General features: G+C 49.3%; 1 protein-coding gene across 1 annotated transcript; it reads right to left on the minus strand.

Moving 5' to 3' along the window:
- Positions 1-7,651: 7,651 nt before the first annotated feature.
- Positions 7,652-15,195, minus strand: KLK5 (kallikrein related peptidase 5). The gene is made up of 6 exons (XM_040458128.1): positions 15,060-15,195; positions 14,714-14,798; positions 12,542-12,815; positions 11,761-12,017; positions 11,503-11,636; positions 7,652-8,147 (listed from the first exon to the last, which is right to left on the minus strand). The coding sequence occupies exons 2-6, from the start codon at positions 14,784-14,786 to the stop codon at positions 7,992-7,994; spliced, it is 894 nt and encodes a 297-aa protein (XP_040314062.1). The 5' UTR covers positions 14,787-14,798; positions 15,060-15,195; the 3' UTR covers positions 7,652-7,991.
- Between the last annotated feature and the right edge of the window lie 2,129 nt (positions 15,196-17,324).

The following is a 17,324-nucleotide window of genomic DNA, read 5'->3' on the forward strand; positions in this document are numbered from 1 at the left end:
TGTGTTTGACTTCTTCCTCTCAAGGGAAGGATTCTGGAGGTATTCTAATATCTCTATGTGACCTACAGAGACGATCAACCTTCCTATGTGTAGTGGTTCCCTAGGGCTGCTGTAATAGTGTCCCATAGCAGGAGGCCAGAACTCCTGGAGGCAGAAGTTCAAGATCAAGCTATTGACAAGGCTGTGCTCTCTCTGGGACTCTGGGTAGAATCTTTTATTGCCTCTTCTAGTTTCTGCCAATGGCTGTCAATCCTTGGAGTTCCTTGGCTTGTAGCTGCATCACCCCAATCTCTGCCTCTGTCTTCACATGACCTTCTCCCCTGTGTGTATGTTTTCACGTTGTCTTCCCTCTTTTTATAAAAGCACCAGTCATATGGGATTAAAGGTCCAACCTACTCCAGTATGACCTCATGTTAACTAATTGCACCTGCAATGACCCAATATCCAAATAAGATTACACTCTGAGGTCTCCGGGATTAGGACCTTAAAACATATATTTTTTGGAGGACACAGTGTAACACATAATACAGTGGATTGAGTAGTCTGCCCTCCAAGTTATGTCCAGGCTCCATCTTCGAAACAGTGGCACATTCTGAAAACGGGATAACATTTTTTCAGCACCAACTCTGCAGCAGGCATTGTGCATGAGATGCAGTTGTGAGCTTGGTGTTACAGGTAAGAAGTGTGACCTATCCATGGCTCAGAGAGATCAATTAACTTGTCCAAAATTCCAAAGTTAAGAACCCAGGGGAGCTGGGAAACCAGGACCCAGGGTTGTGGGACTTCACACCCATGGCTTTCCAGGGTCAGGTCTTCCACAGACCTCAAGGTGGCGCCCGGGAGCAAGTTGTGGATTCTCCTACCTCGCGTTTAAAATTCCTTCCTCCTGGGTGCTTAGGGGCGCATCTCAAACCCCAAAGTGCACACAAAGCACCAGCGGATCTCGTTAAGATGCAACTCCTGATTCAGTCGGTCTGAGGAAGGGCCAAGAATTTACACTTTCTAACAAGCTCCCTGGAGATGCTGATACGGCACAATGACTCTCTTGGCACCTGTGCTGGCTGGTCAGGGAACTCCAGGACAAGAGTAATAATGGTCATAATAATCACAGAAGCAACTAGTTTTACATGCCTATTCTGTGCCAGGCTCTGTACCCTTGCCTTGACGTGCATTCTCTCCCTTAATGCTCAGAATAGGAAATAGACACAGGTTTGAATCCAGCCTGTCTGTTCTTTATTTTTTTTTAAATTATTTTCATGTTTATTTACTTATTTTGAGAGAGACAGAGCACGAGTAAAGGAGAGGCAGAGAGAGAAGGAGAGAGAATCCCAAGCAGGTTCCGCACTGTCAGTGCAGAGTCCGATGCAGGGCTGAATCCTATGAACCACGATGTCAGGACCTGAACCAAAATCAAGAGCCAGATGCTTAAGGGACTGAGGCACCCAGGCATCCCCAGCCTGCCTGTTCTTTAGCATAGAAGGGATATCTTCCATGGGCGACCCAGGCCAGGATCTGAGAGAACGGAGCCCTGGGTGCTAGGGGTCTAGCTGCAAAGCCAAGGGGTGGAGCGGGGCACTTAGGCATCTGGAAATTGAAGGAGAGTGAGGTTAAGGGTCAGCAAAGGGAATCTGGGATCCCCGACTGCCTCTGTTAAACTCCCAAGGCAGGTATCCTTCCTTCCTTTCTCTCTGTCTGTCCCTATCTTACTGAGTCCCTCTCTCTATCTCCCTAGGCCCTTCATCAGAACCTTTTTCTATGGTTCTATTTCACTTTCCCTCTTTCTAAAGCTCCCCAAAGCTCCCTCTCTTTTTGAATCTCTTTACATCTGAATTTGTCTTTAAATCTTCGCTGTGTTTCTGTAAAGCTCAGTGTCTCAGCTTCCTCGCGCCCCCCCCCCCCCTTTTTCTTCCTTCTCTCACCCCCTCCCTCTCTCCCTACTGCCTTAGTCAAGACTCCCCAGCTTCGGCTTTGGCAGGGGGCCCCTGCATTTGCTTCTGTTGGCCGGAGCACGGTGTGGTTTTGGGCCAAGGCTCAGGCCTCCCACTCCCTTGATTCATATCCCGGCTCTGCCACGTACCAGCTGCAGAAACTGAGCCAAATTCTCCCAACCTGACTGCCCCTCACTGACTTTTTGAGGGCCTCCCTCCTGAGACTGCTGCCATAACTGGGAGAGACGAGGCATGCAATGAATGCAGCGAGGTGTCAGGCACTCGATACATGGTTGCTGTTGCCATCATCATCATTATGATTACTAATAAAAGGTAACCCACAGCCAGCCTCTCTGTAGCTAACAATTAGATGCTTATCTGGTGTGTGGAATGCATGGGGAAGATCCTCCCACCAACAAAATTGGGGCCACTCCCTGACCTCGGTTTTTAGCCAGGGTCAACCATCCCAAGAGCGAGGGCACCGGGTGGAGGACGCACCAACTTTCCAAGCCACACCCGATGACAGTTTGGGGCCTCAGTCACAGCCTCTCCGAGGAGGTCCTGAGCCAAGTCTGTGCATTTCGGGGGAGTGCAGAATCAAGCAAGAATCAGCCACAGTTGGGTTAGTGTCGGATTTAACAATTCAAGGATACCGAATACTATCAAAAGATGGCCACAGTGAACGGGGACACACAAAATGCACACAACTTTCCCAGCCCCATAGAGGGGCTCAGCCTCAGGACACTATCTATGCAAGGTGTGGCTTGACAATTTAACAAGCTAATTTTTTACTCCCTCTAGACCTTAGGGGCAGAGGTTCAATGTCAAATGCATCATTATCATCACTGGTTTGTACAGAATCCTTCTCTTGCCCCCCCCCCCATCCCTCCCTTCTCTTCTCTCTTCCCACCCTCCCTTGGTCTTACAAAATGTGTAGTGTGGTTCTTATGGGCCTGTAATTTTAACTTATGTTATTGGCATTAGATTATATATATCATTCTATTCTAATTCACTTTTCAAATAGCATTTTTCAAAAATTTTTTAATATTTATTTATTTTTGAGACAGAGAGAGACAGAGCATGAACAGGGGAGGGGCAGAGAGAGAGAGGGAGACACAGAATCTGAAGCAGGCTCCAGGCTCTGAGCTGTCAGCACAGAGACCAACGCCGGGCTCGAATTCATGGACCATGAGATCATGACCTGAGCTGAAGTTGGACGCTTAACCAACTGAACCACCCAGGTGCCCCTCAAACAGCATTTTGTTTTAAAGACCCAACCATGTTGCTGTGTTCACACATCTGCCCCATTGCATCGAACTCCATGATGGGCATCCACACATTTACTCAACAATCCCCCTAGGGATGGACACGCAGTGGCTGCCAACTCCCAGCCACCACAAAGAACACTGCAAGGCACATCCTTGTACGTGACCCCTTGTGGGTGTGGAAGAATTTCTTTGGGATGTATAGCCAGGAAAGAAATTGCTGAGTCATGGGGTATGTATATACTTAATTAAATGAAATAGTGCCAGATCCTTCCTCAGAGCTGAAGGCCCCACACTTACCCTGGTAGCACTTGAACATCCCAGGATGCCTGTACGTCCCTGACAACACTGAACACTGCCCATCCTTCTAATTTTCTCTAGCCTAATTGGTGTAAAATTGTAGCTCACTGCTGTTGAAATTTACATTTCTCTGATAATAAATGAGTTTGAACATCTCCTCTTATGCATGTCAGCTTTTAGATTCTGCTTCTGCAAATTGCCTGTTCATCAGTTTTACCCATTTTCCCGTAAGGGTGCCCATCCCTTTTCTTAATTCACAGGTGCTTCTTGCATATTATAGGTGTTAGTCCCTAGTACATTATGAATATTGCAAATGACCTCTCCCATTCTTTTATTTTTTAATTTTTTTATTTTTTTAATATTTATTCATTTTTGAGAGACAGAGAAAGACAGAGTGTGAACAGGGGAGGGGCAGAGAGAGAGGGAGACACAGAGTCTGAAGCAGGCTCCAGGCTCTGAGCCATCAGCACAGAGCCTGACATGGGGCTCGAACTCACGAACCACAAGATCATGATCTGAGCCGAAGTTGGATGCTTAACCGACTGAGCCACCCAGGCACCCCAACCTCTCCCATTCTGATAAATGTTTTAATGGCCCATTTTAGTCTACTTTTAATTTTGACATAATGAGACTAATCGATGTTCTGTTCTATGATCTGTACTTTCCAAGTCTTAAGAAGTTGTTCTTAGTCACAAAGATTTGAAGATAATCTCCTTGGTTTTCTTCTGTTTAGTTTATAAGTGTATCTTTCACATATTGGCCTTTAATACATCTTGAGTCTACCTTTGTGTGTGGTGTTAGATAGATATCTAAGTATATTTTTCTCCACACATTAAGCCAGTTTTCCTGACACTATTTACTATGCTTACCATCTTCCTCCCATTAATTTGGATTGCTATTTTACCATATTTTATAACTCCCCATATAGTATATAATATATTGAGTTCTGAACTCTCTCTTCTGTCTCACTGAGCCATCTGTCTACTCCTGCACTCACTAACACTACACTTTTTTAATTTAACTATTTTAAACACTACACTTGAAAAACTACATTATTTTATTTTTGCAGCCTGTCTTAATATCTGGTAGGGCAAGAAGCTTATTTCTTGCACCACCACAGCCCTATTCTCCTTACCACTTACATCACCATGCAGGAAATACACTGGTCCTCTCCACCCTTGACAGGAGCCATTTGCAGACATCTGTTCCCTCCTGATTCTGGAGCCAGGCTTCACCCTGAAAAAGGCACATCCTCATTCAGGAAGAGAGAGTTGATCCTGCCCAGGAAAATCTGCACAATGTCTCAAGCTCAGGTTTTGTTCCTAGAAACTTCATTTCTCCCATCAACTCCTCTGTATCAGCATACCTAACACCAACTAGAGTAGCACAGCTGCTGGAGGTTCTGTCCTCTCTTGTTTCAAGTGCGGATGTTGGGAGTGTGCCCCTGGAGCAGGGGCTTACGCAAGTCACCAAGAGTGCAGGCTTCTTTTTGCTTCTTGCAGTCGTCTTTATCCCGTGGCTTTTATCCTTGTGGTGCCAAGTGGCTGATCTATCTCTGGGCATCCCCATTCTTGGTGGGAAGGGGATAGGTTCCAAACATAACACCCACCCTTTTATCAGCAAAACAAAAACTTCCCAGGGAAATCCACCCACTGGGTTTCAGCTTACATCTTGTGCTTAAAACTGGATCACCTGGCCACCCACATGCAGGGAGAACATCTTTATCCGGATTACGTGCCACCCTGAGTAATAGTTGGGTTTGTGTGGTAATCCAACAACTACATCTCAATTTTGCCCAGGCTGCCCTGTGCTGAGTCAGACAAGATCACAACACATCAATCTCTGCCTCCGGGCCCACACACCTCCCTTCTGATCTCCTGCTCAACCTTGAGTCTAGACCTGACCCAGAATGCTTCCAGGCTGTGCCATCAGGAGAAAGAAGCATGGGGACAGGGTAGGGGGTGGGGGAGTCAAGCACAGTGCTTCTCCTAAACTTTTCACCATAGCTTTGGCAGGTGTTAGATCAGCGTATTGCCTTTAAAACTGTTGAAGAGAGGTGCCTGGGTGGCTCAGTCGGTTGAGTGTGCGACTTCGGCTCAGGTCATGATTTCACCCTTCATGAGTTCGAGCCCCGCATGGGGCTCTATGCTGACAGCTCGGAGCCTGGAGCCTGCAGCCTGCTTCAGATTCTGTGTCTCCCTCTCTCTCTCTGTCCCTCCCCCACTCACACTCTGTCTCTCTTTCTCTTAAAAAAATAAACATTAAAAAAATCTGTTAAACCGTTGAAAAAACTAGAAACTACCCGATGTCCATTTATAGTAAAAAGGGTAAATAAATTGGAGTACATTTACACAAAAGTAAACAGTGCCATAATGAAGAGACATCCACAACTATAGACAAAAATCTGGGTGAACCACACACAAATATAAGACTGAGCAAAACAAGCCAAACACAAGATAATGCACTGTGTGATTTTATTTATATGCATCTATTATATTTCCATAAATCTATAAAAATACATTTATACTTATTCATACAAAGTTTATAAGTGGGCAAAACCAATGGATGGTGATAAAAGTCAGGAGGTCACTGCACTGGGCAAAGGGTAGTGACTGCAAGGGGGCCCCTAGATCTTCTGGGGGAGCTGTTTGTATCTCGCTTCTCCATCTTGGTGCTGGTTACAAGGATGTCTTCTGGTTTGTGAAAATTCATCGAGTTTATAATACTCACGAAAAGGGCACACTTCTGTTTGTACATTATCCTTCAATGAAAAGTTAATTGTAAAATATTGCTAAAAGGACGCCTATAAGAGACACGCTTGGCTGTTTACCTACCATCCATGTTTCTCTTCCTCTTTGATAGGAGAATCTTCATTTTATCCAGGGAGCAGCTCCTTTCCTCAAGCCTCCACTACTCAGGGGACATTCTGGGCTCAGTCTCGGAAAATGAATCCTGATTGGTGCAAATCAACCATGTTAATCCGTTTCCTCTAGCCTGCGATTGGTTTAGGAAAGGGCGTGTGACCCAATTTTGACCAATAAGAATGAAGGGAATCCTGCTGGGGCAGTTTCTGGGGAAGTGTTACCCACCTCTGAAAGATACTCTCTGGGGGCCCGTGGTGGCTCGTTTGGTTAAGTGCCTGACTTCAGCTCAGGTCATGATCTCACACTCCATGAGTTCAAGTCCCGCGTCGGGCTCTGTGTTGACAGCTCAGAGCCTGGAGCCTGCTTCACATTCTGTGTCTCCCTTTCTCTCTCTGCCCCTCCCCTGCTCATGCTCTGTCTCTTTCTCAAAAATAATCATTAAAAACAAAAGACATTCGCTGCAGTCATTGATCTTGAGGAACCACACACCAAGGAGAACCAAGAGAAGCAGAGAAGTGGAACTGGAGCCCTGACAGCCCTTACCTGGATTTCTTGGTACGCAAAGTTAAAACCTAACTATTCAAGCCACTTAGAATTTTTTCCTGTTGCCAAGAGCAGATCGACCAACAGCATCATTTGGGAAAAGATACTCAAGATTGCCCCTCAGCTAGCATTCTGCTCTGTTCTACATTTTGCCCCCTAACCTTCCAACTTTGAGTTATCTCTGTCACCTGCAATTATGTCAGTATTATTTGTCCGTGTTTTGCACCATGGCACCCATCGTGTGCTTGCTTACAGAGAGCGGTTGGACTGTCACCTACATTCTTAGGCTCCTCTCCCTTTCCCTCATCTTCAGAACCATCTTGTAGCATCTTCTAATCTCTCACTCTGACTGCACCCCCCGCCCCCCGACAACTCCTTCTTATAAGGACCCTCCTAACACTCCTCTTTCCCTGTACTCTGTGCTCATTCTATTCATATCACTTACATGCTTATTATAGTACATAATTTGTCTATCTCTTTACTATCTGTCTTCCCCTGTGAAAATAGGAGCTCCGTGAGGCAGGAAGTTGCTCTCTGTTTTGCCTGTTGTGGAATCTCAGCATCTGGAAGCTTCCTGGCACAAAATACCCACTCAAACAGCATTTGTGAAGAAAACGCAGAGCGGCTTGAGCAGATCTCTGCTTCTTGCAACTGAAATAACCCAATAGAGCAAACACAGCGGCGTGGACGGGAGAAGTGACTTGTTCCTGGCTGCCCGGTCATTCAGTGAGTGCGGGACACCACACAAGAGTCCACTTCTCCTCAGATGCTTTATTTCTGGGACCAGATTTGGGTCACAGCTGCAGAGCAGGTACGGCCTCTGGGTCTGAGGAAGGAAGCACCGGGGAGACTGAGGTGCAGCCCTCACATTGGGCATTCTGGGAACTGTCTCTAGGACCTGAATGGAGAGACAGCATCAGCCCACTGTTGGGGAAGGGGGACCCTGATTCCAGGAGACTTGGAGGGGCTGGAGAGATTGAGATTGCTAATCCCTGTTAAGGGAACAGGGGTCTGGAGGGAGTGTCATGGTCCCTGCAAGAGTGAGGACCGCAGAGGATGGGGCACATCAGAATGCCCAGTCCCGGGACGCCTCATGAGTTGGACTGGATGGTGTCCTGGATCCACTTGGTGAATTGGCAGAGGTTGGTGTAGACGCCGGGTCTGTTGGGCTGGGCACAGGGAAAGTCTCCCCAGGACACGAGGCCCTGTAGGGAGCCATTGCAAACCACAGGCCCCCCAGAATCACCCTGTGGAGGAGAAAGGTGCTCACAGAGAGGCAGAGATGTGGAGAGGTGGAGAGAGGGAGACACACAGGTGAAGAAAGGCCAGGGTGGCAAGAGATAGAGATACAGAGGCGGAGAAAGTAGAGAGGTGATGGAGACGTAGGTGAGAGAGAGGGAAGGAGAGAGGGGGAGAGAATGTTAACGTGTCACTGTAAATCCAAACCTTAGAAGTTGTGTGTGCCCCTCTCTACCCAACCCCCGTCTGTGTCGCCCTCACTGGGTCTCCCTGTCCCTATTTCCGTTTCCCTTTTCCAGCTTTCGATCATTGCATTTCTCCTACTGGACATGCCTTCCTTTCCCTTCCTCACTCTTCGCCTGACCTTGCAGCAATCCACCTTGTTCTTACACACCTCATCTTTGCAGAGAGGTAGTTCTCAGCCCTCGGATGAGGCTTTCTCATCCTGGGCGCCACTGACATCGGGGCCAGGTCATTCTTTGCTGTGGTGACCATCCTGTGCATTGTAAGGTGTTCAGCAGCATCCACGACCTCTATGCACTAGACGCCAGTAACCCCCTTCCTCCCCAGGGGACAGCTGTGACAACCAAAAATATGAACAAGCACTGCCATGTGTCCCCTGGGGTGGGTCTGGGGGTAGGCTGAGAACCACTTCCGTGGGTTGCCTGTGTTTAACTCCCCACAGCTCCAGCAATTCCTCTCCTATAATGATACCACTCTTGACTGTCATTTCTTATGAGTGCTTATGCGAGATACTGGTATCCAGTATAAAGAAATCCAGAGCCTGGCTTCTTTCTTTGTTAGCACTGTTTCAAGGCAAAAGAGCCTGGCTGCCTGTGAACCTCTAACTTTCAACTTTCTTGCAGATTAATTGTTTTCATTGTATGTTGCTTAATATCCCTGCAGAATTTCCTTTGAGAGGCAGTTAGTTCACTGCTCTGAGCTTGCTTCCTCCTCTGTAAAACAGAGCTATCAATAATGGCTAAGTGAGTTAATGAGCTCATCCGTGTACATAAACGACATAAAGCGGGGTCTGAGATGAGCTGCTATTATTATGATAGTATTAGTGGTGTTACTTTTTGCTCCCAGGGGCCACACCCTGACCACACGCTGGTATGAAAAGCTACTTGAGGTCTGCAGAATGAAAAACAAAGTGCTAAACGGGGGCTCCAGAAAAGCTACAGTGATTTTAAATGCTGACCTGTGGATTAGATGTGTTTTCTTCTGATAAAAATCCCTCTCTCTCTCCAGATATGTGTTTCCATGTTACGTGGGGACAGAGACGATATTGGGAAGTTGCTGCAATTGTCGGGTTTGTAAAATTCTTTTTGTGGGGGGGGTTGGCTGGGCGGCCGGGGGGGGGGGTTGCCCAGCCATCAGAATGGGATGATGTGCTTACTAATTGCCAGTGTTACTGAAGTGTACCTCCCGCTGGCAGGGAACACCTGAATTTATATCCCTCTAGAACCGTTGAGGGCCTGAATACAGGGAAGGGTCCTGATCCCTGCAACAGTATAATTTTAATTTCTGTCATCCTCAAAGGATAGAGCTTCCATGAGGACATAAAGAAGTTCTGTATTGGGGATCAAGGAGTGTTTGTTGAATATTTGCCCCCACCCATCTCTCCAGGCTCAACTCCTACTGCACCCTCCCTCAGTCTCCCAAACGTTCTGGCTTTTTCTGTCCTTTGAATCAGCCAGACTCTTCCCTGCTGCAGGACCTTTGCACATGTTTTTCTTACCCTTAGCCTTTGCAAGACTGACTCCTTCGTGTCATTCAGCCTCTACCCAACTCTTCAAGGAGGCCCTCCTAACCATTCTTTTATAAGTAAATATATATATATATATATATATATATATATATATATATATATATATTGGGGCACCTGGGTGGCTCAGCCGGCTAAGTGTCCGACTCTTGATTTCTGCTCAGGTCATCATCTCACAGTGGTTTGTGAGATCGAGCCCCCGCACTGGGCTCGGTGCTGACAGTGCAGAGCCTGTTTGGATTCTCTCTCTGCCTCTCTCTCTCTCTCTCTCTCCCTCAAAATAAAGAAATAATAAATAAACATTAAAATTTTTAAAAAATATATTTATTTAAGTAATCTCTACACCCAGTGTGGGGCTTGAACTCACAACCCCAGATCAAGAGTCTCATGCTCTTCCGACTGAGCCAGCCAGATGCTCCCCAAACACCCTTTTGAATATTGTTCCTCATCACTTGCTATCATAAAACTATGTTTTATAATTCTCTGAAATTAGCCTAGTTATGCAGTTTCTTGACCATTGGGGCTTAAAAATAATTTTATTTTTTATTTTATTTTAAGCAATTTCTATGCCCAATGTGGGGCTTGAACTCACGACCCTGAGATCAAGAGTCACATGCTGTACCAGCTGAGCCAGCCAGGTGCCCAACCATTGGAGTTTTTTTTTTTTTTCTTTTTAACCTTTTCTGCCCTCCAACAAACTTCCAACAAGTTTGCAATCAAGCCTCTGTATTAAATATTCTCTTTTTTCAAATACCTAGCGGAAGTTTTTGTTTTCCTTCCTCAAGGCAGTGTACTAGCATTTGTCAGGAAAGTTTCATACTACAGATTTTGTGGGGACAAGATATGTAACTGTCATCTGCCTGAAATTTGCCAAAACAAATAGACAAAACTAGTATCTATTACGTGAAGGGTGCCCCCTTAGATGTGATATCTGCAGTGCGCAACCTGCCTAACCATACAAAGCAGACTTGATCTCTCCCTCTAGACCAGTGAGTGCTGTCTAATATGGTAGCTCTTTCTGTCCCTCCCAGGTGCCCTTTTTTCTCTCTCTCAAAATAAAAATAAACTTTTTAAAAAAGAATGTAAAAAATCTCACTTACAAATGTTTTATGTGTTCTACATTTTTAAATCATGGTGCTTGGGATACATGGGGTTAAACAGAATTTATTATTAAAATAGCTAACTTTACCTGTTTCTTTTTAAAATGTAGCTACTATAGGGGCACCTGGGTGGCTCAGTGGGCTAAGCCTCCGACTTCAGCTCAGGTCATGATCTCACGGTTCGTGGGTTCGAGCCCTGTGTCGGGCTCTGCGCTGACAGCTCAGAGCCTGGAGCCTGCTTTGGATTCTGTGTCTCCCTTTCTCTCTCTCTGTCTCTCTGCCCCCTCCCCTGCTCATTCTCTGTCTCTGTCTCTCAAAAATGAATGTTAAAAAATAATAAATAAAATGCAGCTACTAGAAAATTTAAAATTACATGTATGACTCACATATTTCTACTGGACAGGGCTGGGTTCCCAGCACTTAGCAAGGTTTCAGGTTACAGAGTTGGCACTTGCTGTGTATTTGCTGAGCAAATGCAGAAGTCTCAAGCCTTACCTGGCAGGAGTCTCTGCCAGCCTTGTCACCAGCACAGAACATTGTGGAATCTATCTGTCTTGGATAGGCCTCCTTGCACCTGTCGATACTTAGCACGGTGATGTTCAAGCACTGGAGGACCTTGGGGAATTTAACTGTCAGAGACACACAGAGTAGGGCCACAGTGAGCAGTGAGGAAGACGGGGAGGGGCAGTGCTCAGAGGCAGAGAGGGGGAGAAGGCAGGCAGGGGTGGGGTCGAGAGGGGCCTGGACACTCACTGCTGGGGCTGCTGGTTGTTCCCCAGCCAGATACCAAGCATCTGGTTCCAGCAGACGGACACCGGGAGGAGATGTTGATGGGCTTAACATACTGAGTTTCACGGATTCTTCTGTTCAGTTTGATGAGCATGAGGTCATTGGAGTGGCCGGGATGGGAGTAGCCAGGATGAGGGATGGTTTTGATCCCCTGGAACATCTGCTGCCCAGATTCATAAACGGGTGACAGGGAATGGTGGCCGAGACGGATTCTGAAAAATCTAAGGAAGATGGTGCAGATTACCAACAACCCCGAACCCTATGCTTTTATCCAGTTTCAAGCACATCCCAAGTCTAGTCCCATCCCCGACTCCACCCATCCCATCCCCAACCTGAATCCTTTCTGTACACAGAAACCACCACGTGTGCATCCCCAACACGATCTAAACACCCCAACCTCAAACCCAACCGCCTCCAAAACTCCCCATAACTCTAATCCCAACCCTACCCTCAGCCCCATCCCAACCCCATGTATCTGCGCCCCACCCCCTCCCAAACTCTAAAGCCACTCTGAATCACATCTCCGTTCCAAACTACTCAGCATATGCACCCACCCCAAACCCAACGCACGCCCAACTCCCACCCCTGCCACGATCCTTTCTCCAGCCTCAGCCCTCTGCACCCCATCTCCATCCTTAATCCCATCTCAACTGTACCCCTTCGTCATCCCCGCCGGACCCTCATCTCCATGCCCCCACCCCTGCCCCCTGCCCTGTCCAGTCCTGCTCTTAGAGCCCCACTCAACTGCTTCCGGCAGTGGGCGGCTGTGAGCAGCCACTGCGGATGCACCAGCACGGCCCCACAGTAGAGCTGGTTGGGATGCATCAACAGTGCACCCTGCCAAGGCTGGCCGAGCTTCTCGCAGTCGGTCCCGTTCACGATGCGGCTGCTGCTGCCTTCGTCTGCCCTGGTGTCCTCCTGGGCCCCAGCTCCAAGGTCCCGCGTGCTCCCAGAGGGCCGCGTGCCGGAGGCGTCAGAGGGGTTGTCGCAAGAGGTAACATCGTTTGCAAGAACAGGCTCTAGGGGCAGAAAATGGGCGGGGTTTGGGGACGGGGCGGGGCTTGGGCGCAGGGGGTGGGTCTTTGAGCCAAGAGGCGGGGCCAGCCAGAGGTCGTCTGACTTCCGAAGGGCCCTGACACTGAGGGGCGGGCCCGGGGCTTTAGGGGCGAAGGCTGGAGTCTAAGGGTGAAATCTCTGATGAGGGGCAAGGCTTAGAACTCAAGGACAGAGTCCAGGATCAGGTGGTTTACTGGACTCTGACTGCACCTCAAGATTCCTGGGAGCGGCTAGAGCTTAGTGGGCGGGGCCAGGGAGGGTCAGGTTGGACGACCCCAGAGGCCGAGCCAAGGCTCAGCGGGTGGAGCCTGGGGAATGGACCGGTGACCAGGGCTTTAAGGGTAAGACCTGGGCTCAGGAAGTGGGGTCAGGCCTGGAAGGGGCAGCTGGAGAGGCCAGGGTCTCTTAAAGAGCCCTGACTTGGGCGAGGAGGTAGGGGCTGGGCTCTAAGAGCTGCAGACAGGACCGGAAGTGGAACCTGGCCAAAAGGAGGGAGAGCCATCCAGGTGGGGCCTGGCTTGCGCTGCCCAAGGGGACCCTGACTGTGGATAAAGCCTGGACTAGCGGCGCGGTTGAGGAAAGGGGGCAGAGTCAGAGCCCCTGGGCGGAGCGAGAGTTGGGGGAGCAGAACCAGGAAAGTGCTCAGCTAGAGGGGCCGGGTGGTGGCAGAGAGCAGGCCTGATTTTTTGCCTTCTCAAACACGAACGTACCTCCTGAATCCTCCTGCCAATACCGTCCCCCCTACAGACAGACACGGATACCTCACTCCATCGCCAGTCCCCCATAGTCCGTTTAGTTGTTCACATTCTTGCCGATGACCCAGAGATGCCAGGCACTGGTGCCGCCTTCATTTATGCACACACTCCAAGAAACATGCGCACAACGGCTGTCACCAATAGGCACACACACACACACACACACACAGACACGCGTGGTCTCCCCCGGGATGGCTACAGGCACAGCTCCGTCTCATGGTACACACACTTCCCAGGTACACGCACTCGGTGAACGCCTCACGAGACCTCATGCACCCACCCAGTGTCTCAGTGATACGAATGCACGTATACATCTATGTAGAGACCACCACATGCACTTCTGCCCACAGGCACGTTGGCCTGGTGACAATATCACACTCAGTAAACCCAGCGTGGGACAGTGCAAGTGACCTGGCATCAACCACCCGCACACAGCCACTGCCTCCTAGTGACAGCCGCTTCTATTAAGGCAGGAATGGAAACTCCACCCACACAGCTGTGCCGTCACACAGCCCCCTATAAACACACAGTCACAAACACGCACACATAGAACCCCAAGCCATCACGCAACCCAAATATAGCCACCCGTAGTCTTGCACTCAGCCACAATCACACGATCACAAACGGCTATCTGCAAGTACCTGGCCACACATTTTCATGGTAACAAGCACGTTTGTTACCTGCAATCTGGTGACACAGGGACAAGAGCCCCAGATCCCTGCAGTCATACACAGTCACACACATAACATGCATACAAGCATCCGCACAGACCCTGAGCCACACATGATCCTATATGCACACACACCCAGTCACACCGTCGCACACACACAGCCTCCAGGGTAATGCACCTGTCACAGGCAGTCACTTGATATGGGGGGCAGGGGCTGCAGGTCGAGGTGGCCCACCCCCCCACACATACACACGGTGACAGGCACACAGCCATACACAATCACTTGATCACAAATACGGACACCGACTCCTAGTCACCCAGTCCTGGAGCCATACCCACAGAGTCTCCCTGGGACAAACACTCGAATGTCACTTAGAGAGATACCCAGAGCCCCACCCACAGTTTGCCAACAGGCACACACAGGGGTTCTGGTTACCTCTCACCCCCAGAATCAGAGCTGTGATCAGGGCACCGATCATCCACGTCCTGGGGGGTCCTGCTGTAGCCATGGCCACTTGGACCTGGTGGGAAGGACAGAGGGCAGGGTGGCCCAGGTGATTCTGGGAGCCCTTACCTCACGTCCCTTCCTTCCCTGTCCCATTTCCCAGGGCAGAGACATTGGACATTGCCTTCCAATCTCCCAAGAGCTACAGACTTCAGAGGGCAGACATCCAGCCCTCTCCAGTTGGGCAAGGAGGGAGGATAGAGAGAGTGGGGGTGCATCCAAGCCCAGAGCCAGAGGCAGACACCTCTCCCTTCCAGTGGTCTTCCCCAGGCCTCACCTGCCAAGCGAGAGTCCCCCCTGGTAGGGGGTGGGGAACCGGCTCCCAGCTCAGCCACAGACTTCTCAGGCCTGCGCCGTCCTTCCGTGCCTCCTCCTGGGCTCCGGGCACCCGGCCTGGGTTATAACCACCCACTGATCCCCGGGGCGCATTCCCGGGTAGTGAGGCGCCCCGTCAGGCCTCAGCAATCACTCCTCCTGCCTGCCCCCCACCTCCACCTCCAGAGCACCCCCCCCACCCAGTCCCAAAGGCCACTCCCTAATTCCCTGGCCCGGGGGATGGGGAGGGGTCTCCGCGGGGCTGGGCCACCTCGACCTGCAGCCCCTGCCCCCCAGCCTCGCATTCGTGCTTCTGACCTGCTCTGGGCGCTCTTCTTGGCACCAGGATTTTTCTTTATTTTCCATGCCTTATACTCCTTCCGCTTCGCTCTGTCCCCGCCTTATAGCCTTCCCACCCGTGTCTCTGTTTGTTTTTGTTTTTTTTCCAAACTCTTACAGCCTTCTTTCTCTGTTTTTGCGTCCCTCTAAATCTTTCTGAGAATCTCTCAATATAAAGCGTCCACCAACTATCTGTTTTTGGGTGTCTCCCCCCATCACGCAGCCCGGGGGGGGCGGGCACCGCGCCCCCCCCCCCACCTTAGGATTCCCGTCTCTCTCTGTGCCTCCGCGTCTGTCTCTCAGCACCCCCCCCCCTCCGCCTTTTTCTGTGTCTCTAACCCTTGCACTTTATCCGCCTCTGAGGTTCTCTCTCTTTTTAATGGTTCTGATATTTATTTATTTTGGGGGGGGGCGGAGAGAGAGAAAATCCCAAACAGGCTCCACACTCAGCTTGGAGCCAGACTCAGGGCTCAGTCTCAGGAGTGTGAGATGGTGACCTGAGCCGAAATCAAGAGTCAGATGCTTCACAGACTGAGCCGTCTGGGCGCCCCTAGACTTCTCATCTTATTTTCCTTTACTTCTCTTTTTCTTTTTCTTTTTTTACAGCTTTGAGGTATAATCGGAGTACAATAAACTGCGTATATTTAACGTGTACGATTTGGTGAGTACGATTAGATGAGTTTTGACATACATACACCCAACCATCACCCCAGACAGTGAGCAAACCCATCCCCCCCTAAGTTTCCTCCTATCCTTTTACGTGCCTGTGATTCCCAGTCTCCGCCTCTCTATACCTCAGCGTCTCTCTTTGTATCCTTCCTTCTCTAATACCTCTCATTCCTCTGTGATTCTATCCTTCTTGATCTCCCTGTTTCTGTCTCTGTGTCTACATCATTCTGTCCCTCTGTCTCTGTCTGTCTCTCACTGGCTCTGAGTATCTGTATCTCTGTGTCTTTCTGTGCCTCAGCCTCCCTCGCCTTGTATTTTGGAAGCCACTTTGCTAAGGGATCCCTCACCCCTCCTCCTGTCCCTCACCCTGAGGCGGGAGCCACAGGGCAGAAAGGGGCAGGGATCCAGTCTGGTAGAGGGGGAGGGCGCCTCCCCGCCCCCCGCAGAGGCTTTGACTGGGCTGGCACAGCCAGGCGTGGGTGAGAGGGTTGGGCAGGGCCACCTGTTGATGGGGAAAGAGGCCAAAATAAGGGGTGGGTGGCTCCTGGCCCTGTTGGAAATGGGGCACTGGGTGGGGAGCCCAAAAAGTGGCTTCTCTATCACCAGTCCTGGGTCATCTGGGCTTGCCTTTCCTGATCTTTTCTCCATTTGGTCTCTTCTTTGTGTCTGGCCCCAGCTCTCTGCATCTGTCTCTAACAGTGTCTCCAAGTCTGACGCACTGGGATGTAAGAGCCCCTTACTCACTCAGCAGCTCCTTACGGGGCACCAGACTGAGGTGAAAAAAACCAGACAAGGACCCCGGGAGATGATCCCTTTGGAACTCACATTCCTTGAGGGTAAAACCGAACTGCACTCCTCACGTCTGTAAGCCTGCACCTGTTGAACCAGAGGTTTTAGAGACCTTGAGGTTGCTTTCCGTGTGTAGGGGGAAAAGAAACTATTCTGAGGTTTATCTTGATTATAATTTATATTGCATATATTAAAGTGACAATTCCAGCGGCCCAGTCACTTCTTTTCTTAATCTTTCAATGCTGGCTTACAGCCCTTTCAATTCTAGATCTGTCTTTTTTTTTTTTTTTTTTTTTTTATTCTAGGTGGTTCTTTACAATAATGTTTGGTCTCATTTACAAACTAAGCCAATCAAGTATCTTCAAACATTTTAAACTACATTTCTAAAACCAACACATTCAACCTCTTCCGGAAGCCCTTCAAATTTTAG

This window comes from Herpailurus yagouaroundi, unplaced genomic scaffold, assembly GCF_014898765.1.
Source record: "Herpailurus yagouaroundi ecotype Mexico unplaced genomic scaffold, PumYag 220, whole genome shotgun sequence".
Classification (NCBI taxonomy): domain Eukaryota; kingdom Metazoa; phylum Chordata; class Mammalia; order Carnivora; family Felidae; genus Herpailurus; species Herpailurus yagouaroundi.